The sequence below is a fragment of the Anthonomus grandis genome, chromosome 14 (assembly GCF_022605725.1).
Source record: "Anthonomus grandis grandis chromosome 14, icAntGran1.3, whole genome shotgun sequence".
NCBI lineage: Eukaryota > Metazoa > Arthropoda > Insecta > Coleoptera > Curculionidae > Anthonomus > Anthonomus grandis.
In genome coordinates this window covers 7,983,438-8,004,776 of record NC_065559.1, presented here as the reverse complement: position 1 = coordinate 8,004,776, position 21,339 = coordinate 7,983,438, and the positions used below count along the sequence as shown (strand labels likewise).

Sequence of the window (21,339 nt, the reverse complement as noted above, 5' to 3'; positions counted from 1 at the left end):
CTCCAGAAAGTTTGCTAGGTCTGTATTGCTTTATTTTCAGATAATAAATAAATGACATAGTGAAGCCACATCTTGCTTTTGGATCGAGTTGTTCTTATAGTGTGCTTCTCAAACCACTCCATGTATTATATTGGCAACTTTTTTTTGAATTAAAAGTAGGAGTTACAAAGACAAACTTCCAAAAGATCCATCATAGTGTTGTGTCTTATCCTAGTCTTTCCCTGATGAAGGTATTTCCCAATGGGTACAATTAAATGAAAACTCTCAACATCAAAACTCACTAGCTTATCGCTGGGTCTAACGTAAGTGGCATAAAGAGGTTCGACGAAATAAGCAGAGTTTTATAAAAAGGAGTTAGTGTTCCTTGTAGTGGCTTAATAATGCTTAACATAAATTTAATAAGTTTTTATGTTGACGAATCCCTAAAGCTGATTCTAGGTCGCAAAGCCATCCATTCTTTGTGTATTTTAGGAAGCTTATAGAAATATGGTGGCTTGCTGTGTTGTGTTGCTGTGAGTCTGATCCGTAATGCATTAGAGAGATAAGCAGACTACTTTTTAAGAACCCTATAAATTCATAACACCTTTATATTCATCATGTCTTGTCCAAGATTCCTATGATTAACTCTGAAAACGCGATCCCTAGTTTACTACAAAATATTTATCAATGCTCAATGCGTATTTAGCAAGAATATAGGAATCAATTAACTAAATCCAAGTATAAAAAACTTCTATTATTTTTCTTTGATTATATATTTATGCACAAGCTTACACAGTATATTTTAAATACCTGGTTTTTAATATATTTTAAAGCATATTCTTCCAAAAAAAATTAGCCTAAAAATAAAATTAATTTTTATCTTGCACTACTCATCGAAGTATAAAAGGTTACCCTTAAAACTTAATCACTTGTAATTAGGCACTTCCTTGATGCCTTATCTTTATTAAAGAAAAAAAAGTATTACATTGAAGAGAAGCACCTCACCTAAAAGGTAGTTAATGGGCCTAACAAAAGGTTTATTTGCATACACTTATAAAAATGCCGTGGCGTGGAAAATTATTTAAACCAGGTGTAATCTTCTTTTTGTTGAATATTACAAAAGAGCAAATTTATATGTTTTCGATGCAAAACTGACGTATAAGTAAGTCCGAGGAAGTAGGTCGCATTAAATGGTTGCTCATTTGTTCATTGCATACTTGGTATGACAGGTGTGACTGGAGAAGAACTAGTTATATGCCAATTAGGCTTTACGTGGGTTTAATCATTATTACGCGTTTTTTTAAATTGGTTACTTGTTATAGTAATGGAAAGTTATATTATGCAAATAATTATTGTTGAAATAATTAAAGTTACCATGCTGGAAATCAACGAATCTGTTTCAATTAAACGTTTTAGGTTTACAATGATTCTTAGCTTATAATTAAGGATAATTAACTATTAAAACTTTATGCTTATCTCTTATAGGCCTCCAAATTCTATTATACCTCTAGAAACTGATATTTTATAATCTTGTATATGTCCCTTTGTATATGTCCCTTTTTCTAAATAGGATGCTGTAGTATTTGGAGGTGAATAAAATGTAGAGTTTTAAGTAAATATAAATAGTTGTCAACCTTTTTAATAATTTTTTTTCAAATACAAATTGTTAATTCTTTTACGAAAGTAGGTAATAAATACCTCATACATCCTATTGGATATCACAGTTATCTCGAATGCTTCTCTGGTGTATGCGTAATGTGATTTCAATGGATCTTTAGGAAAAAGTATGCACCATAGTTTGCAATGTTCATGCACACACTTATACTGACACATTCTTATACTGACTCCCAAACAAAGTCTTAAGCGCCGTGGTTGATTTGTGATTTGAAACAACTTTAGAGATAAGACTCCATTCAGGTACAGATCGAGCAATTTAGACTTAAGCTAGATTAGATATAAAAATATGTTACCGTCAAATGTTAACTATTAATTTAAACCAATCCAAAAAAATTTTTGGAAAACATTATTTAAATATTTATTCAGCTCTTAAGCCGTTCAAGTATATTTCTTCTAAAAGTTTTGAAGAATATAGTAATTACCTAATTTAGCATGAACCAAGACCCATTAAATAATTTTATAGATACTATGTATGCTAATTAACTTTAGGTTAGTATATATAACTAACTTTCCAGAAGTTACTTCTGCTCATGTTTTGACTTTTTTTCTCAGTATTAAATCGGACTCTAGCACTTACTAAGATTACGAATTTAATACGAGGAATAAAGAGTTAAATACATGTCTAATGTTACTTGATTTTAGGAAAGCTTTTGACACACTTCAGTATGATATATTCAAAAATTAAAACTTACTGGTTTAAGTGATGCTTCTTTTAAGTTATATATCAAATTACATTACGATTAAAGATGATGTTCCACAAGGTAGTGTCTTAGGCCTTCCACTCTTCTCTATGTATACTAGGGTGGAGTGAAAAAACTTTTTTTTTTAATTCACGTAGCCTATATATGGAATAGCTGCATTAGGTCAAATGTATTATTTGTGCAAAATTTTATTGAAATCGTAGTTGCCCTTTCGCTGCCCAAACGACCTTGCATTTTTAATTTTGGAACAAATTTTGACAAAAAATTACATTTTTTCTTTTGACCCCGCACTATAATAAACTGTCGAAACAAATCATTCGGACACACTCGGCTAAACTCGCTGAAGCCAAAAAATTGCGTGCGGCGATGAATATTGGCACAGATGTAAATAGCTCCGCAGAGCTATTTACATCTGTGATATTGGCTCTGTGGTGCTCGCTTCAGCTTACTTATAACTGTGTTGCAATACGTTTGTTTCATTTGTGATATTTTCGTTTTGTGACGGTTATTGGTAAAATGCCTCGAACGCGTTTGGAATCTTTTTGTCCAGTATTTGGTGATCCAAAAAGTTTTAAAGACAATATTCTTCCAACTTTTGCAGATATTATCCGACAATATTTATTTATCCGAAAACAGTTTTTAAGTTCAAATAAACAAGAGCCAAGTTTAAGTGAAGTGTGTGTGCCGTTGATAAAGCAGTTAAAAGCTTTATGGGAAATAAGTTCAATTGCCACTGTATCTGATGAACAGATTTTACATAAAGTTAAGGAGTACCATAAAAAATACCGCAACATTAAAAAACCAATAAAAAAGGACGGAAAGTTAAATATGAGCAAAAAAATTGTTCAATTTAGAGAACTTGCCGAAAAAGATCTATTTCATATATCATTGTGTAAATGTAAAGATTTTAGCAAGTGCCATTGCAAAATTAAGGTACCCTTAGGCGAAAGAAGTTTTTTAACAGACCAAAGAACGTCAAGAAAAATGGTAATTGGAAAAGTTGATGCAATGGCAACTAAAATACTTTAAAAAAGCTTGGAACGTAAACATAAATCAGAAAAAAGTCTCCAAAAAAAGCGAGTTACTCCTCAAACAATATTCAGGGAGTTTTCCTTAAAAAATATTTCAAAAAGTGTTACTGATTGTTCTAGTGGGAGCACCGAAATGGAAGTTTCTAAAAATGATGATGATGATACTTTAAATCACCCTTGCACTTCTCAGATGAGAACAAAACTTCCTTCTTTAGCACAGGCTTGTGACAGAAGGGGAATTTCAGACAGATCTGCTGCAATTATTGTTAATGCCGCATTAAATGATATGGAAATAATAACAATGGAAGATTCGTCCAAAATAATTGACCGATGCAAAATTAGAAGAGAAAGAGTCAGAGCCCGCAAAACTTTACAGGAAAAACAAGAATCGGAAAATAGCTGCACCTATGGAACATATTTTGACGGGAGAAAAGATAAAACTTTAGTTCAAGTAAGGCAACACGATATCCTTTCAAGAAAAAAAATTACTGAAGAGCACAAAGTAATAGTTTCCGAACCAGGCTCCATCTATGTTGGCCATATAACTCCGTCTTCAGGACACGCTAACAATGTAAAAAGCGCTTTGTTAGAATTTTTGGATAAAAATACTGATACTTCTAATATTCAAGTAATTGGGAGCGATGGAACAGTTGTAAATACTGGTTACAAAAATGGGATTATCCGACAATTGGAACTTGCTTTGGCGCGTCCTCTGCAATGGTTTATTTGCTTATTGCATACCAAAGGCATCTTCTGCAGCACCTAGACGGAAAAACTACTAGACCAAAGGGGTATTGTGGAGAAATTGGAAAAAATCTGGAAAATTGCGAAAAATGAGCGATTGTCAACCTTAAAGAGATAGAGTTTAGTTTTTCTGAAGTGGATTCTAATACATTTAACCTAAGTACAGATTAACAGTATCTTTTCGATATCTACAAGGGAGGGACAATTTTGCCCAAATTGGCTCAACGAGAACCTGGAAAAATGTCTCATGTAAGATTGCTAACAACTGCCAATAGAATTTTAAGGTTATATGTTTCAACAAAAGATCCATCATATAATCTAAATATTCTAGCAGAATATATCATAAAAGTTTATGCTCCAACTTGGTTTGAAATTCAAATCCGCCTGTCATGTCGATACGGTAGTATTAATTTTTTCGGCATAATACAAAAGAGTAGATTTTTGCCCGAAAATCTAAGGAAAGTAGTAGATCCAGTGCTGCAGAAAAATGGATTCTTTGGTCACCCAGAAAACTTATTATTGGCAATGCTACAGAGTCACCTTTGACGATAGATATTTCTGATGGTGAACTACAAGAGATGATTTCCGAAGTGCCCGCGGAAATTGATATTTTAAAATGTCCATGTTATTCTCAGGCCGTGGAACGCTGCGTAAAGTTGGTTACAGAAGCATCATCAGCAGTATGTGGCTACGAGGCAAGAGATAGCTTCATAAGGTCACGGATCGCTTCCAGGGAGTGATTACCAAAGTTTGAGACAAAAAATGAGTATCGCTAAGCTCTTAAAGAAAAATGAATAAACAGGAGGGCAAATAATAGAAAATGTGGGAACAACTCCTCGTGGTGAGTTCTGGGTTATTTCCATCAAGAGCTTATTCTTGAGCTTTTTATGGAAATAAGCAAAGAGCTGCAAAAATGTGTTTTAAATCGTTTTTTTTTTTAATTTAATGTCGAATGGGCAGCCAAAGATGAAGTGTCAGATAAAAAAAAAATTACCGCCTAATTCGTATCTATAGTATGCAACAATTCCACACATAGGCACAACTATTATTAAAAAAAAATATATTTATTGCATTTTCACTCCACCCTAATGTATACCTTTGATTTTCATTCTTTTAGAAGCATTTGTTCAATACAACAATGTGCTGATTCTACTCAAATTTACCATTCTTTTTCTAAGGTGCCCTACTGAGTTACGGCTTTAATGGAATCCTTTAAAGCCGAGAACCTTGGGAATCTCTCTACTCTATTATCAATAGAAGTAATAGATTTAAAAAATTTCATGTAATCTGCAAATTTTGAAAATTGAATGAATTTTCAATGCTTAATAAAATCCATAAACTCAACAATAAAAATGTCAGCTTAATAGTGGTACAATCTAAAAAATAATAAAATATTCAATTTTTTATATATTTTGCTTTATATGATAAGTTTTTTTATTCAAGAGCTTTGCGGATTGATAAATTTTCTTTTAATTTTTAATTTTACTTAGGTTATTAATTGGGATTAATTAATTTAAGAAAATTTATTTATATACAAAATAAATTTTGTTTAAATGCTTTATTCTAATCCTCCTCAATTGTAGCAACAAATTTTATTTATTATTTTTTATCCGAAATCTCTCTGCAGTATGCACGTCTTAAAGTTGCTGTTTTTTTAAGAAAGTAAATGTTAGAAGCTGTTGATCTGGTCTGATGATGACTTGTGGGGCGAAACATGTGTAACCTATTCTTAATCCTAATATAAGTTCGAGACTGTTGACCAAATATGACCAAAAAAAATATTCATATATTTTATAGACAATAAAATATGAAAGTGCGATTAAAATACCACCAACAAATAAAGTCCATTTTAAATTGTATTAAGATTGTAACAATCAAAATGTAAATCTTAATTCCAGCACTTAATTATAATTGGTTAGTTCCCATGCATCCAACTATCGCTCACTGCTATTGTAATTTGCATAAAGAAAAAACGATTGGATAATTAAATGGTTGTAAGCAAGCAGGTTCAAAATTTCCGGCTATTCTTTAAGGTTATTATATTGTTTATAAGATTTACTGTAACAATGATTTTTATATAGAAAATTTTATAAGATAGATATTAAGATTAGACCTTATATGAGTACTTACCTAATAAAAACTTGATATTATCTTTAGTAATACATACACACATTACTTTTTCCTCTTTATTATTTTACATTGCAATATCTATCATATATCTTTGCCGTTTGATAAGAAGTTTAAGATTTTCATTTAAAATTTGTTTTAGCAAATTTGATTTAAATGAAACATATGATCTGAGAGCTTAGTATAATTTTTCAAAATTGCCATATTTTAAGAAATTTATCATTTGAGTCACAAATTACCATAAGTTAAACTTTACTATGTCTAATCCAATTATTTTTTCAATTTGCTTCAAAGTAATCAGGTCTGATACTAGTATAAAACAGATAAAATATCTCATTTGGCAACAAAAAAGTATTGTTATCCAATCTGCAAAAAAAATATAATCTGCTTGGTATTTGCTTGTTATTTTGTGCCAGACCAATTTTATGCATTTAAAGCTCTATAGTCTAGAATTTTTTAAACTCCGTTCATAAGGATCGTTTGCTATATAGTCCTCTAATAATAGTTTCTACTTTTTTTAGAGAAATTATGAATAGCATTTAAAAATTATAAGGTCTGCCCTCTTACAGGCAATGCCTAAATTTGTCTCTAGATCTATGATGTTATTCTAAGCCAACGACGTTGCTATTGCTTCAGTCTGTCGCTTTATTATCTCTCGTAATAAAGATAATTAAGTCATTATAACCTCGACATCAACCTCAAATTTTATTGACGTGTATTTTCACCTAAAATCTATATTTTCTTTCTCAGGTTGTGAGATAACTAACTATAATTGGTAATACTTTCCTAAAAATAAATAAAGTAATTGAATTTTCCGTATATTTGTATTTTATAGAGTCTCAAGAGAAGGCATTTTCAGAGTATCGTTGTTGCAGAGTCAGTCATTTAATAGCTCTTTTAGCTCCATCCTAAAATCAGTTTAGCAACCAAAATCCTATTTAAAATATGTTGTTACTATTTGTATTTAATACTTGCAGCCAGACCCGGTATATATAGCGGTCCAGAGGTTTATTCAAGCAGCACTTCTATATTACCTGCTGGTGTAAAATTAAACAAGCCTTTAATAAAATACTTCTGCATTCATTCTATGTTTGATTGCTCCTCGTACTCACAGTTGCGTACATTTTATTTCTCAGCCTGTCGGATCCTTTTGAGCGAGTCTGAAACTGGAAATTCTAGAAGTATTTTATTAGAAACTTGTTCTCTGTGGAAGGTTCCTTAAATTCCTGTGAAAGATTTCTGCATTCTAGATTTGTACTGATACGTGCAGAGATGAGATAATCTTTCTTGCTTGTTTGCCTAGGAGGTCTACTTAATTGCTTCTTTTATATCGTGTTGAAAATCGTGAGCTCCTGCGTGTTGAAAATACATTCGCTGTCAAACAATTAGCGGAACATCATCCAACATGTGTATAAAATGGTCTTCCAAAAAGCGTAAATATCCTTCTCCAGTAAGACGCTCATCTAATATGAAAGGACCAAACAACTGATCGTTCAGAATTTCACACCACACGTTAACACTGAATCGATATTGAAAGTTTCGTTCAAACGTGGCATTAAGATTTTCATCTGACCACTCATGTTCATTGTGTCGGTTATTAATTCTATTGCGGGTAAAATGAGCTTCATCGCTAAATAAAATGTATTTATGTGGGCCTCGATTTTGTTGGATCCATTCGCAAAAATGAACCTTTAAGCCATAATCATCCTCTTGAAGATGTTGACCCGGTTGAATATGGAAAGGGTTTAAACCATTTTGCCTCAGTGTCTTGCAAACGTCCGCATGTGATGCTAATCAAAGTTCTTTTGTAATCCGCTTTATACTAACACCCGGGTTCTCTTTAGCCATATTCAGAATATTTTCTTCATTTTTCATATTTAGTCCCGCCTCTCGTTCAGAGTTAATTCTTACGCTTGGAAACATTCCTGTTTCCTGAACTTTCGCAAGAACTGTCTAAAAAACTTATCGATTAGAATTTTTCGATTCGGAAAACGACGTGGGTATTCATCAACAGCACGTAATGCGCTACCATTACAGAAACCATTCACGAATATCATGTCAGCATACTCCCTCTGGATGAATGTGTGAGGCATTGCGTAATGGAAACTTTGCTCTTTTCAAATTGAAACGCTCAGAATCAATCAAACTGTCAACCATGCTTGTCAAAACTACCAGTCAATTAAAATAGGTATTAACTAACAATGATGAAATACCTGCAACGTGAAATACAGAGAACGTAATTATTCCAAAAAATTACAAAAAACACTTTAGAGCCGACTTCAGAAACGGTTAATATTTTGACCTTCTGAATATGTTCCTAAAATTTCTCCTATTCCTCCCGAAACACCCTTTATAATTGATTAATATACAAAGGTTGCTTGCTAAGCAAATTCTTCCAATCTAGATGTGCATTAAAAATCTCTTCAACAAAAATAAGGCAGGCTAATTGGGCTGAAGAGCTTTACTTTCTTCGAACTGCTGCTGCGAAATTCTTTTGATATGCTACTAAATTAACTAATTGAGTTGGAGATCAGTAAATATGAATTTCAGAAATTGGAGATAGCAATTTAGCAATTTAAGCTATATTTAAATTTTAACTTTGGCAATGTTCGGAGCAGTTTTACAGTAGTGCAAAACAGGACACTCCATTGAAAACAAAACTGAACAACAAGACTTACGAAAGAACAGATCGATATTCATTCTAAGACAGGTAAAAGGACGGCGCTACATCAGCTACCATGCTTATATATATTTTCTTGACTTAACAAAACAAGTATCTTGCTGCAAACTAGCCTATGCTGAGGATCTGAAAAGGTTCTGGCATGTCACGGACGAGATGTATTGCGTATTGCTGCAAAGCAAGATCTAAGCTAAGGTTTCTAAATGTTGTGTTATGTTTTATTATAGAATTAAAATCCCAATAATATTTTACTATTCATTACACCAATTTTATTTTATGTAAAACGAAATTGTTTAAGGATCTAGGAATTATTTTGGATAATAGGCTTACAATCGTCTCTCATATTGATTATATAGTAGCTGCTTCCTCAAGACTATTGGCGTTTATTATTCAGAACTGCAGGCTTTTTAGCAGTTCAGTTTCAGCAGTTCTCTTTGGTTCAATCCAAGCTCGAATATGGGTCTCTGTTTTCCCTGTTCAACTTGGAAGCTCTTTTTTTAAGGAGAGAGACTCACTCTATGGCACCTTGCAGGTTTTGCGCCCTTCTTCTGGAACAAACGTTACTTTTGCTCGTCATCGTGCCAGAACTAACAATAATTATCATCCTTTTTTTATCATGTGCAAAATTTTCAATAATTTTGCTTTCACTTGTGATATCTTTCAACGCTGTCAAGGCACCTAGTTTCAGGCAGTCGCTAAAAAATAGGTTGACTTTTTCTCTTTGTGTTTCGTATCTAGCTTTTTTTAAGATAATATTCAGAATTTTATTTTACTTTTTATTACTTTTATAATTTAATTTCAACTTTGGCTTTATTGAATAATTTAGTCTATAGTTTGGTTTGTGTTACATTATGCCATTGCTATTTTGATTCTCCTGTTGATAGACTCTGCCCTGTTGGAAAAAAAAATGCTTCTTTAATGGACATTGTCATTCTGTACAACTGTTTTATCGCTCTCGTACTATAAGCATTTTTTCCGTAGTTCTATTAATAGTATCCCTTTTGGTATTTTTTATCTTAATATTATCAACCACTTCTTCTAGGTGTAAATAATTTTGCTATTTTTTTCTCATAGGCGCATATTATGTATATCAAAACTTCTGAGCTTTTGGTTCTTTTTGCAAGAGGATAGGTCAGGTCTCCAGGTCTCCGTTGTACATGCCAAGTTCATTAAGGTGTCCTTTAATACCATCTGTCCTATTCAAAGCTGTATAAAATTGTTCTTAGTTCGTCCCTTCTGAATGTTTTTAGAAAAATTTCTGTCCATTAAATTTGGTAATATAGAATATATTTCCAGCAAGACGGCGCTCCTGCTCACTATGTTCTTCCCTTTTGGCAATGCCTAGACGACGAGTTTCCAGATAAATGGATAGGGCGAAGGGGCCTGCTAGATCTCCTGATATAATGCCGTTAGACTTTTTTCTATGGGGTCATTTGAAATCTATTGTGTTTACTCCCCAACCTGAAAGTTTGGATGAACTTCGTCAACGCATCATCGACAGCTGCCATGATATCCCACAACATGTTTTTGAAAATGTCCGTCAGGAATTTGAACATTGCCTATATCATTGTTTGGCCAAAAACGGGCAACATTTTAAACGCTTATTAAAATAAAAACTGATATTTTCATGTTTTTATTTTCTATCTGAACAAATTAAGATAAACAAAGATTTTTCTAATTTTCTCGAAAACGAATCAACTGATTTAAAAAAATCAAACGTCAAAATAAAATACTTCAAAAGACCTTTGAAACAAGCTATTACTCGATACCCCTTGCCATTTAAAATTTTTAAGGGGATGACCCTGGGGGGCAGAGGGTGAAAGGGGTGAAGTAATTTTAGGTCAGAAAGTTGTCCCCCTTGACAAACCTTTTGACGTATTTCGGCGTTTTTTTAAGCAGTGGTTTTCCATAAATCCGTGGTGGGAAGTTTTCAAATGAACACCCTGTATGTAAATTCCATACCAGCCCTAATATAACCCTAGGATGAACAAGTTCTTTTAGGGCTGCCTGAATATTGTAAAGCGTTCTATCTGGAAGACTAATGCAAAATTCTTTAATGGATAGAATATCTCTCATCTTTATTGTTGTCCAAAAATTGTAACTTCCCTGCCTTTACTAGTCTTTAATCAGCCTTGGTACCTAATCAGTTTCCCACGAACCTTACGATTACTGTCGTTCTACTCCATTCGTTGTCCGAATTTTTTAAAAGTCTGTCAAATCGGGTTATACTTCATAATATATGAGATAAAACTTCATCTTGAGGCATAACTTTGCTGCATATGATCCACTATTATATATATAAAAAGTAGTCTAGCTTCTCTTGTATGCATATTTTCATACTGCGCAAGTGTTTCATGGCTCTCATAAAATAAAAAAATATTCGTAGTTCTGCCAATGGTTCCTTCTTGTGTCAATATTTTAATGGTCACTTCTTTAAGGTAAAAATAATTCTGCAACTTTTTCCTTTCCTGAGGTTCGTCATGCTGTCACTCTCAAATACACCACCTTAGCCTGTTAAAGGCTTATTCTAATCATCGACAGGTCAGGTTTCCGTTGTACATACCAATTTCATTAAGGTGCCCTTAATTGTGTTCTGTTGTGTTCGAATCCTTTAAGTTATTCCAAGTTCGAACGTCTTTTCTGAACCTTCGAAGGTCTCTAACGCTTTGTTTGTTTAAAAAAAATATCTCTGCCCAGTACTTTCAGGCAGTTTCAACTCCATAGCAGCTTCGATGTAACCCTTGGATTAGCAAGTGCTTTCAGTATGGCTTAGCTGTCAGATAATATTAGGGCTTACTAATTGTAAGAATTTTGTGTATCTCTACGATAATTTTCCCTCGCACATTCAAATATTGCAAAGACTTATTTCAATGTATCTGGAAGACTGATGCAAGATTCTTTAAAAGATGGAATATTTTTCGTCTTAGTTTTTCTCCAAAGATTTTAGCTCGACTGTGTACCAAATCAAATTTCTAAGATGGCAGTCATTCTATTTTTCTCTTTTGGGATAACGAACTTCGCAACCTCGAATACAAAGTTATGTCTTGAAACCATGTGACTCGACATCATTTCTAATGTTTTATTTTCACAGGTTTGTCCGAATTCTTTAAAGTTCTATCAAATCGAGTTATATCTTATAATATATAAGATAAAATTGCTACCTGAAGGCATAATTTTATTGCATATGATCCACTAAAATACAATTGAGAAGTAGTACGGACTTCTCTTGTACTATTATTTTATTATTTTACTATGTTTCGAGAAAATCCTGTACCTATATATTTTGAAATAGGTTTAAAAGGCTCTGCACTGCACTGCAATTTTTTTTTAATTTCAGTAAATGAGTGAATATATAGCCGAACAATAATAAAAATTGCACCTTAATAGTCATTTTAACTGCAACCTGAAAGCCGTAAGGAACAAGACAAAGAAAAACTCAGCTATAATAAAAACTTAATTTTTTATTACTAATATTTTCTAATTTAACATTAATATACATAGTTTTGAGCCAAAATCAAAATATTAATTGATTACATCACTTTTGAGTGCAATCTTACATATTTCAACGTAAATATACAACCATTGTTTCATACACATAATTACAAACAAAACGCGACACCGGATCTTAAAACTAAAATTGAGTTTTAAAACTGCAATATCTTGCATTTAAGTTTTAAGAACCAGGATCTGGGGTGCACGATACATTTTTACAAAGCACCCAGTTCCATTTCATCTAAAGTTACACTGGAATGTCTCGAAAGGTACAATATATACAAAGCTTTTTATACGCCAGCATGATGGAGGATTTTTATATAAACAATTATTAGAAAAAAAAAAGAACATGGCAAAATTTACTAATATTTTGCTACAGAGGTAAATACTTAAAATTAATAAATGGTAATTCTGACGTTCTTTCTTTTCAATGTTCATAAAGTGTACAAAAAAAATCGTCCACTGTGGCGCCAGTCCGTACGACATTTAAAAGCAACAAAATAAATTAATATGGTTTAATTATACAGATTTATATCACATTTCACAAACACCATTAGGTTTATTTTACACGTGTATGGTATCTTCGTCATCAGAAGGTGATCTCCTACCTCCCGCGGATCCAGGTGAGCCAGGATCTAAGGGGGTATCCGGACTGGGTGACCTAGGAGACGGTCCCTCCGAGGTATGACTCGAATAATAACTCGATAAGTTGCTTAAAGAACTACTGGCTGCTAACGTTCCTAAATGTGCGCTTGGTCCGGGTATTCCGATACCCATTCCAGGTGGATATAGCCTATAAGGTAACGGTTTTTGTAGAGTGGCAGCTGCGGCAGCTGCTGCTTGTCTATAGTAGATGTCTGCAGGTGTGGGAGCTGTTTGAGGTCCGGTATTTTGAGGGGGATACCAACAACCGTAAGGAGGACCACCGTAGAGTCTTTGGAAGGCAGCATAGTTTCCAGCTTCGGCAAGGAGTTCAAGACCTACCGCTGTTTGACGTTTCCATTTTGTTCTGAAACAAGAGAGATAATCGGTTAGGCACGTTTTGTTTTAGGATATAATCAAGAGTCTTAAATGAAGACAATTTTTTTGAGAGCTTAATGTATATATATTTTAGGTCATGTTTTTTTACGTTACAGCTAAGGGTGTAGTCTAAAAAATAAGGTTATTTTCCAGGAGAAATGGCCTTAACTTGGTAATTTCAAATGGAACGCCCTGTAATTTTGGTTCTTAATAGTAAATTTTTAAATATATTTGTTATTTTCATGGTCATCAATGATACTTTTAATTAAAGAAAACCAAACCAAATAAATATAATATTAAATAAATCTAGTTTTTTTTGTGACTTAAAAGAACAACTCTACTTAAAAATATATAATTACATTAAAGTAATTTAACATAAAGGGCCTTCACTCTGAATCTTTTAATTAATTAATTGGTTTAATAGAAAAGTGGCACAACTTTATGAAGTATAAAGTTTTAACTTCAATAGCAATATAGATACCCAGCAATTATAACCATAATGGGGTACTATAGTACAAGAGTATACTTAATAAAGCGCATTTAATTATTTCTATTTTTTTTATTCTTATTTATTTGTCGTTTTTTTTAATTTCCTAGACTTTTAAATAACGCATTCAAAACCACTAAAACTCATCCGTGGATAATTTAAACTACACTTCAAAAACATGAAAATCTAAACCCCTCCCAATAGCAATAAAACTCTCCGCAGTTTTTACAACCAGCCGTATTTATTAGCATTTAAAAGTTATTACAGAGGGCACGAATACATTAACATCATCCTTTTATGACGCTACCCTTTCGGTCTGTAGCCCCACCCCTGGATAGATATATTACCCTCTTCTTCAAATCCGTTCCTCCATGTAATAAATCAAAACACTAATGATTTTATTGCCCGTGTATTATTCGATAATATGTAAATCTAGAAGCATCTCGTTCTCATTTATTATTTTATTGTGTGTGTGTGTGTTTGCGGTTAGGGATTCCGGTTACTGTTAGTTTAAATTGATCAGAGGAAAAAAAGTTGGGGTTTCTAGACTACCTGAGGATCGATAAAGCGCGATTGGTCATGGCATAAACATCGTAATTTAAATCTAAGTGTTAAAACACACAAAACGTTTCTCGTAAGCAAACATTGTATATCAACCATGTAGCGTGTAAAATAAGTCTTTCTGAAAAAGCCGCAAAGTAATAAAAGCTACTCAAGCATTTTATGATAGAATTCGGTGTGACAAATCTGAAAATGTATCCGTCATACTGGCAGTTTCTAACCTTATACTATTAAATGCTAGGCGAAAGGTATTTGTGATTATAGATGCCTTTGTCTTGTCTTTGAGAGGATTAAATAGTTGAAAAAAAGTCCACAATACACTAAAAGCTTTATTACACTAATAGTTAAGTTCATATCACATTTCGTAAGCCATTAGTTCTCACGTCATCGGGCAGAACCATATTGTAACGTTTTCCGCAGCAAAGGCCATAAATATCGCACGACACTTGTAGATTAGCCTTCGCGTATGTAGGTAGCATGCGGCTTAACATTACCTAAATTAAACACCCGTAATTAATTTGCATAATATCCAAAGTTATTAGTGTGTAAAAGCTTTTCCACATGGAAATCTCGTGTAAACTGCCCGAACGTGTTGTACAAAATGCTAGGGTATTAAGTAGTGTTTTTTTTTCGTTTGGGAATTTCTGTTTATTTATGTGAGTTAAACAATTAGAATATCAGCATTAATAACTTTATTACATAATATTATTTTGGTAAAGATGCATAACTTAAATGGATGTTAGGCGCATCTTGCCTTCAAGCTTTTCAGCACCTCAAGGATTTGCTTTTGCTTTTAAAATAAACATTAAACTAGGTAATTACTTCTTCATTGGTGGAAGTCTATTTTCTTAAAGCATTCTTTCGAAGTTTATAAATAGCGAGTAGTCACTGGGAAATAGATCAAGAGAATACGCTGGGTGGTAATACCATAATAATTAGATGTGTAACTTTATCAATTTGGCCATCGTTTTCATCGATTTTATATAAATCATTGCCTTGGTGAAAAAGCACTTATTTATTCAAATTAAAAGTTCAGCTTAGTATTAATGATACATGCAGAAAATTTTTTAATTAATAAAATTTAAATTGCCCTTATATTTTTCATAACTTAGACAATGCAAAGTCTAATGATTTTACCATCTTAAGCAATGTGACAATGATAAATTCTTACTACTTAGCATACCAAATATATATGAAACTTCTCCGAAGAATAGTTTTCGGAACTAAAAATCCTATGCTAGATCTAGTATGACTTATAGTGGCTAAAAGGTGGAAAACGTATAAGCAATGAACCTCTGAAATATTTGAGAGTATTTGCACTTTTGTCATATTGAGTACCTGTGCTTGATTGGATATGGTTCTAGTTAGATAATGATTCAATGATATATGTGGCTAGCTACAATTACAGCTAGCTCAATTAAAACTTTTTGAGCTTAATCAAGTTTTATAGTTTCTCCAACTTTTACCGTTAGAGTTCAATAAAATAGGCATCTGTATTAGCGATAACTTCCTCACTAGTCCTCCAACCATTTCCGTCCGTTAAGCCATGTTTTAATATTTAGTGTACGTTGCTTGTGGTCAGATCTGGTGAATACGGTTGATGATCTATCGATTTCAATTTCTCGAAAATGCACATGTATACCCTTGTGCCTTATCGTGGAGAAAATATTTGTTTTTTATTTAAATAAGAACATTCTCATTTGCTAACATAACAATGACACATAATACAATTCAGTGATCTTTTGGTCTTTAACCGACCTTAAAAACTAATGAATGTGAGTAGTGATTCTTATTAAAACCTGACCATTTGCGACAATACGAATGAACAAACAACATCTCTTACATTTTCTAATTGATCTGCGCTCATTAATAGTTTAAGTCTTAAAATACTTCAACTACAAGTCACACAAGAAAAACTACTAAAATGATGATATTTTCCTTAATTTTCAAAACGCCTTTGATAAGGTTCTCAACAATAAGTTAATAAGTAAATCTGTGATTTAATATTTTATATATTATTATTAAGTTTATCTTTTTTCATTGCCACTTTGTCAATTTCTGTTTATGATAGGGAAACAATTTTTGTCATTGACTTTGACTAAATTATCAAGTAACACTCAAAGATGGACTTCCGCGTCATCTTTCACCCGGTCAGTTATCGTCCTTTAATTTCTTCCAGAACTTGTTCCCAGATCCCTTCTCACTCCTAGCAGTTAACTACTTAACCCAGCTGTTTAACAGGCAGGCTTTCGTCGTGGATTTGGAACGAATGATCACCTCCAATACTTATAACAAAGGCAATCAAATATAAAGGAGCCTACGATACAATAAAGCTAAATGCATTATGAAACGGACTTTAACAGTGTAGAGTCGACTACCCATAGATCAAACTCATCTACAATATCTACAAAAATAAAACATTAGATGAAAATACCAACTTCATAATTATTAAACTTATTCGACAAGGTAAGACGATGTTACCAAAATTCTTTATTATTGTGATGGAAAGTGCATTTAAACAAGGACTTTCCATCACAAGGACTGGAGTCAGAAAGGTATAAACATAGATGGCAAAAATCTAAGAAACTTATGTTTTGCAGATGATATAGTGCTATTATCGGACACACAATTACTAATGAGAAGATTCACCATCTCATGGACGCAATACTTAAAGACGTTTTTAAAATTGACATTTTTGTTAATCTAAAAAGAAGAGTTTTCGATCAGTGCTTGCTACTAGTAATGACATATGACTCAAAAACCCCAACACTAATAACAGGAACAGCTACGTCAACTTGAAGCGACACAGAGGAAGATAGAAAGATCCATGTTTGGTGTGACCTTGAAGGATTACATAAGAAACGAGAATTTGAGCAGAAGAATCAGTGTCATTAATGTCGTTGGAGTTACTGCAAAGCTTATATGGAACTATGCTGACCACATTGCACGGATGCGGAGTGGAGACTAAATACGGATAAGCGAAGTAGAGGAAGAATGACTAAAAATGGTCTGCATAGTAATAGCAGCTTAGGCAATAATCGTAGACTTGAAGTATTGAATATCCTACTGAGGTTCTCATAGCTTTCACTGTCAATTCAAACGGTCTAGCATCCTATGTTTTCAAATAATGGCGAGTACTCGAAATATCGGCTCTGGAAGAAGAGAGGAGAGTCACGTTTATCTCTAAGCAATTTAGATTTAAATCCCAGCTAAGCAATAATATTTAATGAGGCCAATGTGAAGCAGCAATACCACGTAGGCAAAAATGTTCTAAAATACCAGGTCATCGATATCTGGATATCTGGTAAACCAATGGCAAATCCACAAGTTTATCCTATCTGGTAGAAGCACGATATAAAGTGGAGCCCTAAATAGGAAATAATTATCAACTATGACAAAAAATATCCAATTGCTGAAAACTAGTTCCAGGTTGGTAGAGAAGAGCACCGATATTCTAGAAGAGCTTGAATAGAATAATCAGGTCGATTAGGGACAGAGGTCCTAGAACATAGCTCTGTGGAAGCTATTGTGGAAACGGAAGAGTAAGCAACATTCGAATTAGCTCTTTAAATCACATAGCCTTTCTATCACCAAATATATTGGAGTTGTGTTTTAATTATTTTTATTGTGTATAGTGTCGTATGCCTATGAATTAATATAGTTAAAATATTATTGAATTAATATAAAATATATATTTTTATAATGATTTAATATATTTAGTATTTATTGCCATAAAGCACTTTTGCAAAATCCTAAATAACTTGTGGATAATTAAAGTTTACAAAAGTTAATAGATTTCCAGCTAATGAACACAATTATTCCCGATAACGCTTAAACTAAGCTTTACCAAAAAATTGTCATACATTTTCATTTAGTTTATGCTAATCGTCTGTGCTTACAATTAAGCTGCACAATGGCATAACTTAAATGGACATGGTACTACTTTTATTAAAGAATATAGAAAAGGTAAGAATTAGACAGACTTCTGCCAATTCATGTAAATACCTTAACTTTTACAATATATTAAAATACAAGTAAACCCATATGCTGATCCGTAAACCAATCTTCACCCAAAAAACCCGTCTCTGTCTATCACACAGGTTCGTCGCCGATTAGTTCGACTTAACAAACCGTTACACAAACTGTGAAATTTCCTCAGACGTTATTTATTTTTGACGCCAACGCCTAATTTTCTAAAGTAATTCCAAGTCCAAATAAATGACTAAGCATAACACCGGGGGTATTATTTTTCGGGACAGTATAAATGCCCCTAATTTTTAAATAAACTCAAAAATCAATAGGAGGTTGGGCGGACGACGGATAGAGACCAAAAGTGCGATTTCATGGTGGCTAAAGTGTCTAGAAACCGGCCAATTATTTTGTAGTTAAGGTCCTTGTGCCGAAAAGAAACGTTTTTGCTAATTACCGGGGGTTTTGTAGGTTTTTTGTATAGGGGGTGGTATTAGTCTAGGTTTGTTCTATTTGTCGGAAAACGACGTAAAAGACTAAGGTGAAATTATTAATATAAGTCAAATACAAAATAACTCAATGTGCTTCTTATTATATATATTAAATAATTTTTTTTGAAAGCCTTAAAGTAAAATGTTTATTTCTTCTACATGAAATCAATTACTATTGGTAATATTACCCCATAAGATGTTTGTGAGACATATAGTTAACGTATAACTAATATAATGCTCCTCACCGATCACCCACCTCTTTGATAATTATTGGAGAACTCAAAACATTTTTTGATTTTATTTTTTTAAATTTAGAACTGACATAAATTTCAATTTACAGCCCCGATTACTTGTAAGCAAGTATTTCCTTTCGTAGCATTTGAGCAAGGGAGCATTTTAAACTAGGTTGCTTAATAAGATATATTGTAGATATTTTGCACATTTTTATTCCTATTCTAAAAAAATATTTTTAATTTTTCAATAAACGATAGTGATGAAGGCTGAATCTAAGTTTTTTATACGAGCCTTAACTTATATCCAAAATTTAAAAAATGCTATAATTTTTGCATAACTTAAACTTTTTTACAGCTAAATGACTGTAGCAATATTATATCTTTCGTATCATAAATAGACCAGTCTGACTCTTAAAAATTAACCATCAAAACCGCAAAATTAGGGAAGTGGGTCTTGGTCTAGTTAGGCGGCTTATTAACGATCACGCAGGTTATAAAGCCACATTGCGCTTTAAGGAAACCATATGGCGGACTTTATGGTCTACCAATAAAAAAGGTGCTTTGTTCACCTTATGTACCATTATAAACAGATTAAAGCATGACAATTGGGAAACGCAGGTCATACAAGTTAAAAAAAAAGTCATGTCTGTTAACACACTAGTATGGGGTTGTTACTACATTAAATAATTGCTTGATGCTAAATTTTATTAAAATGTCATTATTATTAACAAATTTCTTGGTTTGGTTCACAGCGGTATTTTAGTGTAAATACCCCATAGCCCCGACAGACATGGGCGTAACTCCTCTGTAATCGTTTTTCGGCGCCATCATCGGCATTGGTCAGCACTTTTAACTTCTCTGCGTAATCGGGAGTTATTAGGTGACTGACTAAATGATTTTTACAAACGATTCTTCGGTAAACCCTAAGATAAAGAATAAGGGACATTAACTAATCGCTTTTAGCGCTCTTAAAGGTAGACGGTAATGATAGTTGTTGCGGCCAAAAGAGGACGCTAATTAAAATTAAAAAACTGAAAAAGCTCAGTGCAAGTCATCGTTATTATAACTCGACTGCCTGTATCATTATCAAACGTGTTTTTTTTTAGTTTTTAAAGACGGGTCGGTATGAATGGATAAAATTCCAGTAGCTAAAAGGTCAATGATAAGATCTTAGTAAAGTTTTTAAGGTATTATAAGTTTTAAAAACATTATCGTGTGGTGATTTGAAGTTCTACAGTGAGGCTCAATTATGCTGTTTAGTTCTATTTAGTTTTACATTTTGCATAGATCAAATTCTAAACATATCTAGAAACTACATATTGAAATAAAACTATGAGGAAAATTGACTAGTATAATCTCATTTGTATGATAATTGGTCATAATTAAGACACTTCTGAAATTAGCTTGATAAATGGTATAATGTTCGATCAACTTCTTCTGCCCTTTACTAGGTAAATATTAGTAACAACTACTAAACGGTCCATTTAAATATAAACATTTTAAATGATGGTAAGAACACAATTCTTTTGTGGTGGTTTTTAGTACATATTACGAATTTCCTAAACTGTGTTTATTTCTTCTTCTACCAGGACCACTTAACAATCGTTGTCCCACATGTTGGCTATCATTTTAACCACCATTATTTTATTGACTTTTATTTTATTTTAATTTTGGTCTTCTAGATATAAAGTCAATTATTGCCTATCACTTACTTTAGTCTTCTCAAATTAAATAAGCCTTGATTAGCCTCATAGTATTCAATCTCTTTGTATTCGTTCTTATTTCACAGTGTATCCTTTTGTATTTCTTCTTGACTTTATTCTTACACTAATGTATTTAATTCATAAGATATAAAAGTCATTAGTGATTTGCTTTTCTTTCTTTTCTCCTCTTTCAGTTTACTCTGCTATTCTACTTTTAATGTATCTCTAGATCTGCTTCACATTTCTTCCACATCACTTAATTAAAAAATATCCAATTTACAACAGACCATTAATTGTGTTTATTTAGATATATATAATTATGATTATGGAAGAAATTGTAAAGAAAGAAAGAAAGATTGATGTGAATACTCTGTGACTACTCACAAGAGACTCTTAGTACATTGTGATATGTGTACATGTTTTGTGATTTATATATTTATGTAA

General features: G+C 32.6%; 1 protein-coding gene across 1 annotated transcript in view; it reads right to left on the bottom strand.

Moving 5' to 3' along the window:
* Positions 1 to 12,380: 12,380 nt before the first annotated feature.
* The window catches only part of LOC126744707 (homeobox protein B-H1-like), an 83,208-nt gene continuing 74,249 nt past the window's right edge, over positions 12,381 to 21,339 (bottom strand). The window contains exon 4 of the mRNA XM_050452231.1: positions 12,381 to 13,440. Within this exon, the coding sequence (XP_050308188.1) occupies positions 12,996 to 13,440 (445 nt within the window). The 3' untranslated portion in view covers positions 12,381 to 12,995. The remainder of the gene's footprint in view (positions 13,441 to 21,339) is intronic.